The sequence below is a fragment of the Salvelinus fontinalis genome, chromosome 15, assembly GCF_029448725.1.
Source record: "Salvelinus fontinalis isolate EN_2023a chromosome 15, ASM2944872v1, whole genome shotgun sequence".
Classification (NCBI taxonomy): domain Eukaryota; kingdom Metazoa; phylum Chordata; class Actinopteri; order Salmoniformes; family Salmonidae; genus Salvelinus; species Salvelinus fontinalis.
Window position 1 is genome coordinate 19963181 of NC_074679.1, and position 16834 is coordinate 19980014.

The 16834-nt window shown below is 47.1% G+C and overlaps 1 protein-coding gene across 2 annotated transcripts in view; it reads left to right on the top strand.

Moving 5' to 3' along the window:
* ahctf1 (AT hook containing transcription factor 1) overlaps positions 1 to 15985 on the top strand; it is a 43042-nt gene extending 27057 nt beyond the window's left edge. For both annotated transcript variants that reach the window (XM_055862885.1, XM_055862886.1), the window contains exons 20-36: positions 86 to 232; positions 1412 to 1602; positions 1715 to 1859; positions 1991 to 2122; positions 2328 to 2475; positions 2617 to 2767; positions 2904 to 2996; positions 3220 to 3376; positions 3632 to 3850; positions 3989 to 4808; positions 5263 to 5368; positions 5460 to 5581; positions 8570 to 8847; positions 9029 to 11426; positions 11543 to 11643; positions 11913 to 11989; positions 14931 to 15985. In XM_055862885.1, coding sequence (XP_055718860.1) covers positions 86 to 232; positions 1412 to 1602; positions 1715 to 1859; positions 1991 to 2122; positions 2328 to 2475; positions 2617 to 2767; positions 2904 to 2996; positions 3220 to 3376; positions 3632 to 3850; positions 3989 to 4808; positions 5263 to 5368; positions 5460 to 5581; positions 8570 to 8847; positions 9029 to 11426; positions 11543 to 11643; positions 11913 to 11989; positions 14931 to 15126 — 5481 coding nt within the window. In that variant the 3' untranslated portion in view covers positions 15127 to 15985. The remainder of the gene's footprint in view (positions 1 to 85; positions 233 to 1411; positions 1603 to 1714; positions 1860 to 1990; positions 2123 to 2327; positions 2476 to 2616; positions 2768 to 2903; positions 2997 to 3219; positions 3377 to 3631; positions 3851 to 3988; positions 4809 to 5262; positions 5369 to 5459; positions 5582 to 8569; positions 8848 to 9028; positions 11427 to 11542; positions 11644 to 11912; positions 11990 to 14930) is intronic.
* The last annotated feature ends 849 nt before the right edge of the window (positions 15986 to 16834 follow it).

A 16834-nucleotide genomic window follows, 5' to 3' on the forward strand; every position in this document is an offset into this window, starting at 1 on the left:
TACACTCTTCTGCTGACACACACACAGACTATAGTGAGACAGAACACACTTCTCTCTCTGTGTGAGCCTTGACCCCCTCCCCCAGGTGATCTACCTGTTGTTGGATGTGATGTATTCCTTCCCCAACAAGAGCGGTGGGTCTGTGGAGTCCTTCCCCACTGCCTTCGCCATCCCCATCGGTCTGGTCAAACTGGTGCAGGGATTCTGGCTGCTGGACCACCACGACCACCAGGTAGATGCGTGCACATATACAGGCCAGACAATACAGGGTTATAACCAGTCACATTTTAGAATACTGTATATCTGGAAGTTAACATTTAGCAAGGATAGCGTTTGGTTTGTGATGGGGCCTTTTCCCCATAACTCAAACCTTGCATGTGGAATTTCTAATGTGTACAGTGAGTTATATTTCATAGAATGATTTGTTGGTAGACGGATTACCAGGATGTGTTCTCAAAGCATGCGCAGACCAACTGGCAAGTGTCTTGACTGACATTTTCAACCTCTCCCTGACCAAGTCTGTAATACCTACATGTTTCAAAAAGAGCACCGTAGTCCCTGTGCCCAAGAAAGCGAAGGTAACCTGCCTAAATGATTACCGCCCCGTAGCTCTCATGTCGGTAGCCATGAAGTGCTTTGAAAGGCTGGTCATGGCTTACATCAACACCATCATGCCAGAAACCCTAGACCCACTCCAATTAAACACGTCTGTCACGCTGATCCTCAACACTGGGGCCCCTCAGGGGTGTGTGCTTAGTCCCCTCCTGTACTCCCTGTTCACCCACTGCTCGGCATCTGACCGTAAAGCGCCACAGAGGGTAGTGCGTACGATCCAGTACATCACTGGGGCCAAGCTTCCTGCCATCCAGGACCTCGATACCAGGCGGTGTCAGAGGAAGACCCTAAAAATTGTCAAAGACTCCAGCCACCCAAGTCATAGACTGTTCTCTCTGCTACTGCATAGCAAGCGGTACCGGAGTGCCAAGTCTAAGACCAAAAGGCTCCATAAAAGCTTCTACACCCCAAGCCAACAGATTGCTCAACAGTTAATCAAATGGCCACCAAGAATATTTACTTTGTTTTTACACTGCTGCTACTCCCTGTCTATCTATGCATAGTCGGTATATAAATTACATTGACTTACCTGTACCCCTGCACATTGACCCGGTACCCCTTGTATATAGCTTCGTTATTGTTATGTGATTTTCTTTACTTTATTTGTATTTATACTTATGTTTATATAGTAAATATATACATATATATTTTTTTTCTTGAATTGCATTGTTTAAGGGCTTGTAAGTAATCACATTAAGGTCTACACCTGTTGTATTCGGTGCATGTGACAAATTTGATAATGGTAGTGATTAAAATGGTTTCCTCCAGTTGACACCTGAACTTTAACCCTCTCCAGAACTCCCTGGAGATGCTGCTGCATCCCACCACCACCCCGTCCCTGTGGGGCTGGCAGCACGATCGCATCCTGCAAGCTCTCATGTGCCAGGGGAAACACGGGATCGCCCTGCGCTACCTCCACGTTATGAAGCCCCCCCTCTCTTCCACCGCTCAGGCCCAGCTCTGCCTGGCTGTGCTGCTACACAACAGGTGGCTGTTATAAGTGTGTGTGTGTTTGCTAGCATCCATGCTAACAGTGACGGCATTGAGTTTTTCTCTTCCTGGTACGGTTAACATGTCTGTGTAACCCCTCTCCGTGTAGGTGTCTGGTGGAGGCCTGGGCCATGCTGAGGCAGCACTCCAACAGGCTGAACACGGAGGAGTTGTTAAGGTTCCTCTACCAGACCTGTCAGGAGCTTGGCCTCATGAAGGAGCTGCTCAAACTGCCCCTGGGTCTGGCTGAACAGGTAGGATGCCTTGTTCCCCCAACTTTCCTTTCTACCAGGGCGAAATCACGATTCTGGCATACTCATCAATAACATTTTGTTTCATGTTGTGACAATCCCATCCCTGAAGATGTATCTGTTTGTGTGTGTAGGAGTGCTTGGAGAGGTTCCTGCAGGGTACAGGGGGTCTCCAGAACAGAGAGCTACTGATGATGCACTACCTGCAGCAGGCTAACTACGTCCCCGCCCTGCAGCTCAACCACACCCTCAAGATGAATATGGTGGTACGTACACATGTACATTCACTTTTATATAAACTCATGGTTTATTTCTACACTTCACCAGTAAACAGAACATATGCTACTATAAATGTTGTGCAGGTTTTAGAAATGCGTCACCCTAACGTGTATTAGTGTTGATATGAAGGTTGCATTGTGTAGTGTTGCTGAATTCTGTTGTTTCCGTTCCGTTCATATATCTGTTCTCCAGAACGAGAGGGATCCCAAGCTGAAGGAGAGAACTAAAACCAGGAACTCAATCCTGGACCAGTACGGGAAAGTTCTTCCTCGGGTCCAGAGGAAGCTAGCGACGGAAAGAGCTAAGCCATACCACCACCCCTCCACCATCCTCAGAGAGGGTACGTGACCTCATCCCTCCTAGCTGTTAACTCAAAATGACACACCAACAAGGTTTTTATTACACTGCTCTGTACACGCTTCAAGGTTAGATTTATGTTTTCAGCGTGACCCTTGACTTCGATAATGTGTGTTCTTCTTAGTGTCGCGACCACAGCCGCTGTCGACCATCGCCAAGCGGTCGGCCAATGAGAACGTGCTGACCAGAGCGGCGTTCATCAACAGCGTCCTGTCGAAGATCGAGGAGGTGTGGGTGGGGAAGAACCCCACGCCCCAGTCCTCCCCACTCAAGAGGTGAGACCCCAAACGCCCTGTCCCCAACCCACCCCTATCTGACTAAGATGTAAGTAAGTGGTAAAGATGGGTTTTCCACCCCTGGATTTGATCTGTTCAATTGAGTTGTTTCCCTTCCCCTCTCTACGCCACCCAGCCCCAGGGCAGCCGAGGTACTCTTCCCCTCCCGGGATCTGCCCGAGGCCTTCGTGGGCACGCCTATCACCATGGCCTCCAAGAGGAAGTCCAGGTACGACATAATCCCACCTAACTCAGACTGTCATGTTAATCATACATCCTTGTCAATGAGAGGTTTGGGTGGAAGTTCTAGTTATGTGCATGTTTCTCAAATGTGTACATGTGAGATGAGCTATAAATGACATACCGCTAGTCTTTTGTGTAAGAGGTTTGACATGATGATTTCAATACATGTGACATGCTTTCCTAACCCTTTCTCCTGTCCCTACCCCCAGGGTGCTGGACCTAGTGGTTCACCCCTCTCAAACCACCCCTCCAGAGGGGGCACGACCCCTGCTGACACCCCCCAGGGCAGCCAGCTCCTGGAACCCCCCCAAAAGCATCAACAAGGCTCCCGAGCTCAGCCTGCTGCAGACCCCACAGGTGGTCAAGGTAAGACCCAGACAAAGGGGGAGGATGTCGACTCTCCCCACTCACACATGCTCCCACATCCTAGACACTGATGCTCACTGGCACGATGACTAGAAATCCCCTAGTTTTATAGCTTGGTTGGGAATTAACTCTTAACTCCTACTAGAAGTCACATGTTCCTGAACACCACTGTGGCTGAGACCTAAGCCTGCTGCAGTGGGTTGTCAACTGTGTGTTTGAAACTCCACTGACTGCATGGTTGTTTCTTTCCCATAGCGAGCGCGAGCCCTGGCAACGTCCGGTCCCTTGTTCTCGGCCTTCACCCCTCAGTCCATCCTGAGGAGCAGCCTGCGCCCCACCCCCGTGGCCACCCCCTCTGCCTCTCCCGGGCGCTCTGTCACCCCCCCACTGCGTCCCAAGGAGAGCCGCATCACCTTCATCGAGGAGACTGCCTCGCCCGAGTCAGAGAAAGGCACCCTCCACTGGAGCAACGGGGTAAGACCACTGGGCCTTATTTAGCAACATAACAGTGGAATTGAGATTTTTTATTTTGAACAAACAAACTTTTCAGATACTTTACCCTTGTGTACCATGTTAATGATTTAATTAATTTCTATGTTTTGTTCTCTACAGATCGCAACCGAGAATGAGATTAGCCTGCTGACCAGAGGCTCTCCACTATCGAAGGCTGGACCTGAGACCTGGACCTCACACTCTGCTGACTATGATGAGGAAGAGCAGGAAGAGGTGGAGGAGGTGAAGGTGACACATGTGAAGTTCCTGCCACCACCGGTCCGCGAGCTCTCACCAGAGAGGGGAGAGTCTGAGAGTGGCTCCTCTGTCCAAGAGGTCGCCGTGGGAACTGCATTGCCTAGCACGTTGCCAGGACGACTCAGCCTAGGCTTGGAGACGAGCCAGGCCTCTGTCCTTTCAACGGACACCACCCTGGAGTTCCATGATGCACCTCTGCCTGAAGACCTGGATATGGAGGCGCTTCAACAGCCAGCCAATGAGGTCACAGATGAGGAAGATGATGAAGTGGTGGTTAACCTCAAAACTCAAGCAGTACTGGAAGCCCCACTCTCAGAGGAGGAAGTGCAGCCTGCAGCAGCCAATGAGCTGACTCTCCTCCTGTCACTGGAGGAAGGGCAGAACAAGGACCCAGAAGTAAAGGAAGAGGCGGTCAACAGCGAAGTGGAGCTGGACCAGGAAGTAGGGGAGATGGAGGTCAGCCCTGAACAAGAAGAGCCTAAGGCTGAAAAGGAAGTTTTAGTCCAACCAGGGGTCACACAGGCAGTAGAACCAACTCCTGACACGAAGGTGGTTGAGAAATCTAAACTTAACAAGGAAGTTATTGATATGCCCAACCATGAGCTTGAGGTGGAGACTGCCAAAGAGGATGAGTCTCAACCCACTGAACAAATGAAACCTGTGGATGCCACGGAACACACTGGTGAGGGTTCCACCCACCTGTGAGGACATCACTCAGCCAGGATCTTACAGCTGCTCCAGTAGACAAATTAAATACATTACATTCATGTCCTGCTTGGTTTCAGCTCTGTGTAGATGGTGTCAAATTATTCAAACCTGTGTAGTCTGAGGCAAAGTGAACACCAAAAATGTGTGTTCAATCAAAAACGTTAATGTTTTTGAGGAACAGTTTAGATTTTTCTCACTGTGCAAAGGCACAACCGTTTGAGGTGATTTAGACTTTGATAATGTACAGAGGGCCTGTGAGAGGGAGCTCAGTGCAGGTAATTCCAACCACAGTGAGATGACGTGACCGAGCTAAACCTAACTGCATCGAAATACTAAGCTTGGAAGAGTTGTACACAGACAGGACTGATCTTGATGCAGTTGATTTTAAACCTACGATGACCTGGTTGAATCCTCTCTTGCTCTTTTAGATCTGGATGAGTTTGTGGAGCGCCACCTGTTTGGCAACGATCTGTCTCCTCCCCTGACCCGCTCGGGCATCCACAAGGCTTCTGACAACTGGACATCCTTCAACAGGTATGTTCTGAAACGCATCCCAACAATATTGGTTGTGTATGTGCTTACAACCATTTATTGATATTAAACCTCCTCTCTCTCCCCTGGGCAGTGAGCCGGTGTGTGACGTGGTAAAGGAGGAGTCTACTCCTACAGCCGTCCCCCTGGCCCTCACCACCCAGAAGTCTCTGGCGTCCGTAGCCACCTCAGACCCCACGGGCACCGACTCCCAATGTGAGTGACCTCTCACCTCTTGCTCATGACCGTTTATTTGTCACATACATTGACTTCTAGGTCATGCGATCAGAGATCTAACATGGGCTCACTGTACGAGCTACAACCACAAAGGATTTTGTGTTTTTATTGGCCGGCAGCAGAATTGACACCTTTGGGCTAATACCGACCAATAATGGTCTGGAATGCTCATAATTAGAGATGCACGATATATCGGTGAACATATCGGAATCTGACGATATTAGTTAAAAATACCAACATCGGTATCATCCGATGTCTAGTTTAACTTCTCTGGGGCAGGTGGGACGCAAACGTCCCACCGGCCAATAGCCAGGGAAAATACAGCGCGCCATATTCAAATAACATGATATAAAAATCTAACTTTCATTAAATCACACATGTAAGATACCAAATTAAAGCTACACTCGTTGTGAATCCAGCCAACATGTCAGATTTCAAAAAAGCTTTTCGGCGAAAGCATAAGATGCTATTATCTGATGATAGCACAAAAGTAAACAAAGAGAGAAGCATATTTCATCACTGCAAGCACGACACAAAATGCAGAAATAAAATATAAATCATGCCTTACCTTTGACGAAATTCTTTTGTTGGCACTCCAATATGTCCCATAAACATCACAAATGGTCCTTTTGTTGGATTAATTCCGTCGATATATATCCAAAATGTCAATTTATTTGGACCGTTTCATCCAGAAAAACACAGCTTCCAACTTTCGCCAAGTCACTACAAAATATATCAAAAGTTACTTGTAAACTTTACCAAAACATTTCAAACTACTTTGGTAATACAACGTTAGGTATTTTTAAACGTTAATAATCGATCAATTTGAAGACGGGATGATCTGTGTTCAATACAAAAAGAAAACAATCTGACGCAACGTTTTTCGTAACGTGACTCTCAAAATATTTACTTCATGTGACCCTCATTTACGATAGACCTACTTCTTCACTACACAAAGGAATAACCTCAACCGATTTCCAAGGACTGGTGACATCCAGTGGAAGCGGTAGGAACTGCAAGCAAGTCCATTAGTAATCTGGTGTCTCTAAAAAAACTAATTGAAAAGACAGTGACATCAAAAAAATACAAATTCTGAATGGTTTGTCCTCAGGGTTTTGCCTGCTACATAAGTTCTGTTATTCTCACAGACATTCAAACAGTTTTAGAATCTTCAGAGTGTTTTCTATCTAAATCTACTAATAATATGCATATCTTATATTCTGGGGATGAGTAGCAAGCAGTTGAATTTTGGCATGATATTTTTCCCGAAAGTGAAAATGCTGTCCCCTGCCCTCAAGAAGTATTTTTTTTTCTTTCTTTTTTTTAACTTTAAATTTTCTCCCCTTTTCTCCCCAATTTTCGTGGTATCCAATCGCTAGTAATTACTATCTTGTCTCATCGCTACAACTCCCGTACGGGCTCGGGAGAGACGAAGGTCGAAAGCCATGCGTCCTCCGAAGCACAACCCAACCAAGCCGCACTGCTTCTTTAACAAAGCGCGCCTCCAACCCGGAAGCCAGCCGCACCAATGTGTCAGAGGAAACACTGTGCACCTGGCCCCCTTGGTTAGCGCGCACTGCGCCCGGCCCGCCACAGGAGTCGCTGGAGCGCGATGAGACAAGGATATCCCTACCGGCCAAACCCTCCCTAACCCGGACGAAGCTAGCCCAATTGTGCGTCGCCCCACGGACCTCCCGGTCGCGGCCGGCTGCGACAGAGCCTGGTCGTGAACCCAGAGACTTTGGTGGCGCAGCTAGCACTGCGATGCAGTGCCCTAGACCACTGCGCCACCCGGGAGGCCCCCTCAAGAAGTTTTAATGCCGATGTTAAAAACCGATGTCAAAGGTACCGTGCATACATGACGTAATAACGGCACGTAAAATTTTGCGCAACACAGCATTCCTAACCTAGCCCACAATGTCTGCTGTGTGGATCGAGGAGTAAGAACATTTCAGCGAGACAACTCAAAGGTGAAATCCAATAAAGCTAAGATAATGGGATTCATTGCCCTTGACAATCAACCGTTCTCTGTCGTGGGTGATGTTGGCTTTCGCAGACTGGTCGAGCACCGGAACACACTACAAACTGCACTATTTTTCAGATGTTGCCCTACCGGAGTTACAATGTTTGTATTACAATGTTTACAATACCGCATTGGTAATAAAGCATAATTTGTTCAACCGCAACTGGGGTAGCTAGCACCAATACAACCAGCCTGAAAACAATGACCAGTAGAAACTGTGGTCATTTTCATTATTCTTAGCAATGATTTTGGAATCCTTGTAAGTATTAGCTAGGTTGCCACTTGTTCTCCTTTTTGAAATTGAACTTCAGTTCATGAACATAAACAGCTAACCAGCTACTTAACCCTGTTGCCCAAAGCTTACGTTATACGTTAACGTTATATATGCAGCCAGCTAGCTTCATCTGGCTAGTGAGGCTCTACCCGACCGTGTTATGTGCTGTGAAGCTAGCCACAATAAGGATTAGGCACAATAGTGGAGTTTGCGGTTTGCCTTAAATAAAAGTGTTTCATTGACAGTGATGCAAATGAATACAAACAGTATAATTGTGTGTGTGGCTTATTTATCTAGGCAAGTCAGGTAAGAACAAATTCTTATTAACAATGACGGCCCGGACGACGCTTGGCCAATTGTGCGCCGCCCTATGGGACTCCCAATCCCGGCCCGGATGTGATACAGCCTGGATTTGAACCAGGGACTGTAGTGACGCCTATGGCACTGAGATGCAGTGCCCTAGACCGCTGCGTCTGTGTGTGTGTGTTAACTATTTAACTGTACTAGAATGCTTAAAAGGCTGCTAAAAATGTAAATATCTGTACTGTTTTTTTTTTGGCAAGGAAAATATCGGATATCGGGCAAAAATGTCATATCGGTGCATCGCTACTCATAATAGCTAATGTTACCTTTGGTGAGTGTGTTTGATGAGGCTCTTCCCTCCCTGTAGCTGTGGTGAGCCTGAACGACAGTGAGGAACTCTCTAGTTCTGTGTTGGAGGATGATGATGAAGTTGAGTCAGATGGTCCTGCTGAGCAGGACTCGGGCAGTGAGGTGGAGGTCATAGAGGAGGTGCAGGGGAACGGGAGGCAGCGAGCCCCCTTGCCGCCCCCCTCTCTCTTCCTGGACCAGCTCCCACCCCTGCAGCCACACCCCCAGTTCCTGCCTGCCCTATCGGAGCACGATGCAGCTGTGCTCTCATTGGTCACCACAGAGGCAGACCTAAAGGTAAAACAGTGACTGTCTTAGGATTTCATAACTCGGTCATGTAAGCAGTGTGTAGACCTAAATGCTGTGGATGACTGATGTTAAAGGTTGCACGTTTGAAAAGGGGGTTAAAGTATTTTGTGTTGTGATCGTAGGTTGTGCTCTATAAATGTTCTCATGCTTCTATGTGTTTCCCCCACAGATGGTGGAGGATGACATAGAGGGGGAGGTGGTGATGGTGAGGCTGGGGGTAGGAGGAGACGAGGCAGAGGGGGTTTGCTACACAGAGCTGAAGCCCTCCACCACCCTGCTGGTTCCTCTGGAGCTGGTGGTGGGGCAGGCCCTGGCCGACGGCGCCCACCTGGGGCTCATTGAGGTGGAAGGCAGCCAACCAGAGGTACCCACCTCTGGAGCCCACAGCAGTTTCTCTCTGATTCTGGAGGCTGAGGATGGGGATGACGACGCAGACACTGTACCACTAGAACCCAGTAAGCATCTGACCACAGAGGAGGCAGGTGGCACGTCTGAGACACCTGTGACCGACCCGGAGGTTATCTGCCTGGGCACGGACAACCAGGACACCCCCCTGGCTGCAGCTGAGCCCCTGCCGGAGCAGAAGGCTGAGATGAACACCATGGAGGGGATGGACACCTTGGATGGGATCATGGATAGCTGGACAGAGGCAGAGACTGGTAGAACAGAGGCCATGTCGAAGGAGAATGTTCCTCTAGTCACGGACGTCCTGCCTGAATCCTTTGAGGCTAAACCAGCCAGATTAGCTGAAGATGTTGACACAGACCATGTAGAAGAGCCAGATGAGATCCCTGCTGACTCTGAACCAACCAAAGCAGAAGAGGCGCCACCAGTCCTGGATGAGAACGAGCAGCCGAACGGAGCGTTGGAGGAAACGGAAGAGATGACCATGGAAGAGGAGACTCTCTCGTGTGCTCGTCGAAAGGAGGAGATGAAGGCAGACGTTGTTGAGCTAGAGGAAGAGCGAGAGGAGCCCGTCTCTGTCCCTGCAGACCAGCCTCTGTCTCAGGTAGAAAGCAATGGATCCATCCAGTCAGACAACCATGAACCTGTCCAGGGAGAAGCCATAAGTGAGTTGGCAGCCATACTTGAAGAAGAAGCAGTTCAAACCGGAAAGCCCTTTATAGCCAGTGTGGAGGAGAGGAATCTGGACAAGACCACCAACAGCCAGTCTAAGTCTGTGGAGGAAATCTCAGTGGGGGTCAGGAAAGCCCCGTCCACTCCGACGCGCAGGACAACCAACCAGAGGAAGATGGTGAAGTTTACCTCAGTGGAGGCGGAGAGGCCTGGGTCAGAGGACGAGAGGCCGGCAGGACAGACTGAGATGGAGACAGATGCTCAGGTCCCAATCACACCCAGACGGATCACCAGGAGCTGCCGGCACAGCCAGGACGTTGGAGTTCCCGTCACACCTCGCCGAAGCGCCCGGAAAACTGAATCCCAGCCAGAACCGGAACCTTGGAGAGAGCAGGAGGAGAGGAAAAGGGAGGAAGAGGTCCCGGTGGCAACTGTGGTCCACTCCAAGGCCACCCCGACCAAACGGCGCACTCCACAGAAGGCCACTCCGAGGACGGGAATCCGCCAGACCAGGAACACCCAGGTGGGGTGCAACAGAGGGCCAACAGCCATGGATGAAACAACCAACCAGGTGTCAGTTCCGTCTGTTACACGCAGCGCTAAGAAGAGCACAACTGGAACCAAGACCCCAGCTGCCCAGACTCAGCCGTTGGTCCCCAAGACTCAGCCGTTGGTCCCCAAGACTCAGCCGTTGGTCCCCAAGACTCAGCCGTTGGTCCCCAAGACTCAGCCGTTGGTCCCCAAGACTCAGCCGTTGGTCCCCCAGACTCAGCCGTTGGTCCCCCAGACTCAGCCGTTGGTCCCCCAGACTCAGCCGTTGGTCCCCCAGACTCAGCCGTTGGTCCCCCAGACTCAGCCGTTGGTCCCCCAGACTCAGCCGTTGGTCCCCCAGACTCAGCCGGTGGTCCCCCAGACTCAGCCGGTGGTCCCCCAGACTCAGCCGGTGGTCCCTGAGGAGGAAGAGAAGGGGAACGATGAAGGGGCCAAACAGCCCAGCAGTCCGGGCAGGGTGACCCGCAAGTCAACACGTGCGGGCGTGAACCTCGCCCTTTTCACAGAGGAAGTGGTTGCCCTGACCCCTCCCCGCAGCCGGAGGAAGACGAGGGGCGAAGGCACCGCTGAGAAGACACCCTCCGCACTCGCCCTGGATGACCCGCCCCTCAGTGTCTACCGTCGACCAACCAGGAGCCGCCTGTGGAGCCACCAGGAGGAGGACCTTCCCCTGTTGGAGACGCCGCTGGAGGTGGGCTCCGGAACGCCGGTGGCCGACGCCCTCATCCAGAGACTCCGTGACGAGGAGGTCAAGAGGGAAGTGGTTGAGGCCCCGGTCATCACAGCGATGGTGAGAGTCAAGAGGAGAGTCACCACGTCGTTGGGTCAGCGGCCGTCCTCTCCACTCCCGATGGGAAACATGATGGTGCCCGAGGCCGACCAGGGAAGCCCCGTCAGGGACTCGTTCATCTACTCACCACCTCGGAGGAGAACCAGAGGTAACTGGCGCATCGTTTTTTAGCACATTTGCCTGTCAGACTTTGTGGTTAGAAGAGGAAGGTTATTCTGTGGTAGTTCTGGCTTTCTTTCACGCCTTTCATCTTCTGTCTGATAGGTAGGAGAGTAGAGTCTCCCGGTCAGAATGACGTGTCTGCGCCTCCTGTTACTCGTACCAGGCGACCGGCGGACACCACTGCATCACAGCCTGATAACGAGGTTAGTTGATCACGTCCTTTAGACTGATGTTAGACAAGACAGGACTGGCCGGTTCCATTTGCCTCCATAGACCTCCTCCCTCAGCCACTACTTCAGTGTTCACAGGTTAAAATGGACTGTCTAGGTTTACATAATATGTTGGAGATGATTACTCCGCTTAGCCCTCAAATACGATAACTGGTGCCTTTGGCATATTGCACTCACCTATCCCATCCTCTCAGATCCCATCCTCTCAGATGCCACGCTGACTATATCTTTCTATTGCTCAGGAAAATAACTCATCAGAAGACGATGTGGAGAAAGAGACGGCTGCTGCTAAAACCAAAGCACCCAAAAGGCGAACTAAGTAAGTTCTGTTGACATACTGCCATCGGCATTCCTCTATTCAAAGCTGTCTTGTGTATTTCTTCCCCTAACTGTCCAACTGTCCTCAGAATAACACTCCATCTGCAATGTGAGTGCTCCAACCCCGCCAGGACTTGACATTAGCTCTTGTCTGGGACAAGTAAATAAATTGGCGGACAAGAAGAATATACCATTTTTTTTATCGCACAATATCAAACAATTACACAGATCAGAATTGCATCAGAGGGGCCAACATTGGAATAATATTCGAATCTATTTTCATGTACATAAAAAAAGCCTACAGGTCAAAGTGTAGGTGATATGCATATTGGCTACAGCCTTATGTCCAAACAGATGTTGACATGAGGGAGGCGGCAGAAAATGTAGCTCAACTTTAATGAAACGTTTACTTAAATAAATATAGGTTAAACTGCGGTCATTTTTGACACATATAATGAAGGATGATTAACATTAACGTCTAAAGTCTTGATTCTGTCGACATACTCCAGGCATGGTTCGTTCAGATCAAATGGTCACAAAACCGGAGAGTGAAGGACAGGGCCTGTTGCGCACCGCACATCACCCAATTTGAATCGGCTCGGAGGTGGTCAGCATTTCAAAACTATTTAACCATAAACTTAATTGTTTAAAATATGGACTTTTTGTCATTCAGCATATTATTTCAAAGTAGCCTAGCCAAAATACGACAATATAAATGTTGAGGGAATTATTTAATAAAAATGTAGTATGCCATTTAAACCAGCATTTTACTCTGTACTATTTAATGGTTTTCTAAAACGTTATTTTATTGTCCTGCAGCAAAAGGCATAATCCTAGTCATATTAGGAACCCGTGCTAGTTGATGATAATCCTAGTCATTAGTAACCCGTGCTAGTTGATGATAAACCTAGTCATATTAGTAACCCGTGCTAGTTGATGATAATCCTAGTCATATTAGTAACCTGTGCTAGTTGATGATAATCCTAGTCATTAGTAACCCGTGCTAGTTGATGATAATCCTAGTCATTAGTAAACCCGTGCTAGTTGATGATAATCCTAGTCATATTAGGAACCCGTGCTAGTTGATGATAATCCTAGTCATTAGTAAACCGTGCTAGTTGATGATAATCCTAGTCATTAGTAACCCGTGCTAGTTGATGATAATCCTAGTCATTAGTAACCTGTGCTAGTTGATGATAATCCTAGTCATATTAGTAACCTGTGCTAGTTGATGATAATCCTAGTCATTAGTACCCTGTGCTAGTTGATGATAATCCTAGTCATATTAGTAACCCGTGCTAGTTGATGATAATCCTAGTCATTAGTAACCCGTGCTAGTTGATGATAATCCTAGTCATTAGTAACCCGTGCTAGTTGATGATAATCCTAGTCATTAGTAACCCGTGCTAGTTGATGATAATCCTAGTCATTAGTAACCCGTGCTAGTTGATGGCAATCCTAGTCATTAGTAACCCGTGCTAGTTGATGATAATCCTAGGCGTATTAGTAACCCGTGCTAGTTGATGATAATCCTAGTCATATTAGTAACCCGTGCTAGTTGATGATAATCCTAGTCATATTAGGAACCCGTGCTAGTTGATGATAATCCTAGTCATATTAGGAACCCGTGCTAGTTGATGATAATCCTAGTCATTAGTAACCCGTGCTAGTTGATGATAATCCTAGTCATTAGTAACCCGTGCTAGTTGATGATAATCCTAGTCATATTAGTAACCCGTGCTAGTTGATGATAATCCTAGTCATATTGGTAACCCGTGCTAGTTGATGATAATCCTAGTCATTAGTAACCCGTGCTAGTTGATGATAATCCTAGGCGTATTAGTAACCCGTGCTAGTTGATGATAATCCTAGTCATTAGTAACCCGTGCTAGTTGATGATAATCCTAGTCATTAGTAAACCCGTGCTAGTTGATGATAATCCTAGGCGTATTAGTAACCCGTGCTAGTTGATGATAATCCTAGGCGTATTAGGAACCCGTGCTAGTTGATGATAATCCTAGTCATTAGTAACCCGTGCTAGTTGATGATAATCCTAGGCGTATTAGTAACCCGTGCTAGTTGATGATAATCCTAGGCGTATTAGGAACCCGTGCTAGTTGATGATAATCCTAGGCGTATTAGTAACCCGTGCTAGTTGATGATAATCCTAGGCGTATTAGGAACCCGTGCTAGTTGATGATAATCCTAGGCGTATTAGGAACCCGTGCTAGTTGATGCGTCTTTCGGTCTCCTCTTAATGTCTAAAATATATTTTTAATCTGTCACATGAAGCCACTAGTGTGTGCGGTATGTTTTTGAAAACAGTTTTTTCTGCTAACTGCATTTTAGGACGTTTATACTTAGCCCACAGCCATGTGCTCATTGTTGTGCTGCTTATATGAAGAAAATCAACTTCATCAACAGTTTAAGCTAAACGGTCTGATCTGTTTCATCAGCCTCGTTGCGTTTACATTTTCATATGTGCAGTGGTAATATCAATGTTGGATCTGTCGTCCCACAACCGTCCCAGAGTCTGTTTTGAATTGTAGACATATTTTTTATGGGGCATTCTTTATTTAATTAACATGTAAAGTATGTGGTTGTAGTGTTGCAATATTTTATAGCCTACCAAGGGTGGCCAACCATACTCCAGGAGAGTCTTGAAAAGGGGCAGTGTTTTGAGACGGGCTTGAATATGCAAAGAATCCAATGGGCAGTATAGTCTACATTTTTGTTTGATTCTCTACCGTATAAAAAATATAGTACGGCATTTTATTTTGTAAAGTGCTATTACAGACATTTTAGAATTTTTTGGGTGACTGGAGATTCTGTCCTATTTGTCCAAAGCACAAGTGGCAAAAAAGTTTGTCGCGCCCTGCTCACTCTCAATCAGTTTGTTCCAGAAGTCACGAGATGACCTTTTCTCTCTTACTCTCCCCCAGACCCAATGCAGCGCCCCCTCCCCCAGCCAAGGTGGATTTGATCTCTCCTATGCCCAGCCCGGCCGAGCCTGCCCCGCGCGCCACGAGGAGGCTGGTGGAGGAGAACGACGCCCCCGCCTCCCGGATGAACCTCCGACGCAAACGAGTGCTGGAGGCAATCTTCCCCAAACCAGTCACCCGCAGGAAGAAACTATGATCGGATGCCATTCTAGCCCTGAACAAACTACAGCATCAACTTGGAATCTTACAGACTGTGAGAACTCATGGGGTGGATCTCCTCGTCTCCTTTCCTTCAACTGCCCTGAAAAATAGGTCAGGGGAAAGTAGTATGGTGCCTGCTAGGTATTTGCTTTTCAATACGCTATAACGCAGATGAAGAAAAGCAGACAGAGGAATCCATTCTAGAGATGCATCTGTGGACTGGACTCCTAACTTTACTCTGAGGAAACTATTTTATTCATATTTTCTTTCAACGGTTACAGCCTGTTTTTTGTATTTAAGACAGACAACCAGTGGAGAACATTTTTAAAAATGAATTAAGCAAATTTAATTGGATATTGATATAATAATTTTATATAAATTATTGTTATGTTTACAGGGCGGAAGACTGAGGGACTTGAACACCAAAAAAGTGTTTTTTATTTCTGGAGAATTCGTAAATTTCTATAAATTGATGCGTATGTAAATAGTCTCTTTTGCCATGTTATGAATAAAGTTGAATACTTGTGAATGATCTGTTTTTAATTTTAGTGTTTTGAAAATGTTTGGCTCATAATCACGATGCCAATGTCAGCCTTAAGACAATTATTTAACAGTTAATTGCTGTTTTTCGAGTGATTTTAATTTGCACTGATTTGGATAATTTGGGCTTATTTTCCTGTACTGTATCACTAACATGTATATAACCTACACAGTGAATCCACTGGGGCTGATGAGGCTTGTTGGCTTGTTTTAAGGTCATTTATTTGACCAGCATAACATGCCGATGAATGTAGAATGTCTTATTTTCCATGACTGCTCTTTGACAATACGGTAAAGCTGAAGTATTTCATTGAGACTGTGTGGAGTTCTTGTCTCTGTCCAACTTTCTGCTCTCACCAGAAAGCAATAAGAAGCAAGTACTAAGACTTGATCCTGGTTGGCTAGAAACCTTGATTGTGTACGTTTAGTAGTGGGGCACGAGTATTTGAATTATCCCATTTTGACTTATGACCAATTTAGGCTCAGGGTCAGATCGAGCTAGATAAGACAATTGAAGTAGTGCAATCATGGGCCCAAAATGGCAGTATAAGACTAATGGGGACTGACTGAGGGTTCAGGGAGGTATTAGTACTGTCTCATATGACAAAAGTTAACTGTGTGTATCAGTAATCTAACTTTTATAATGTTTTGTGTGTCTAGTGTTAGGTTCTAATTCTCAGAGTAAAACACTCAACGGACACTATGAAAGCTTAACCAAGTTAAATTATTTCCAGAGTCAATACAGCTGCATTAGACAAAGACATTTTCACACTGCTGGTATTTAACCGTTCTGCATTGAATGAGTCTCCTACACATCTGTACAAACATCATTCTTTACTGCTAGGCAGGACACTAGTGATATGGGCCATAAACTGTTATTTCTCCCATAAGGTGACCTGACCTCAAACCCCCCTTCATCACTAATCTATGGCTCTCTCCCTTTATCAATGCCTGCCACATGTAATCGCTTCCCTGCACTCAACACACTCCAAGCTTAGTTGCACACACTATATACCTTCCTCCTATAACCCTTAACTTCTAGTGTAGGCCCTCTAAACCTCAGCACTCCATCAGTGACATGAAGAAGTATATTTCATATTCTCAGAACCCAACACTAGCTTTTCTCGATAAATTGCTGTGCATGTCAGTAGCCTTCCTGAAAA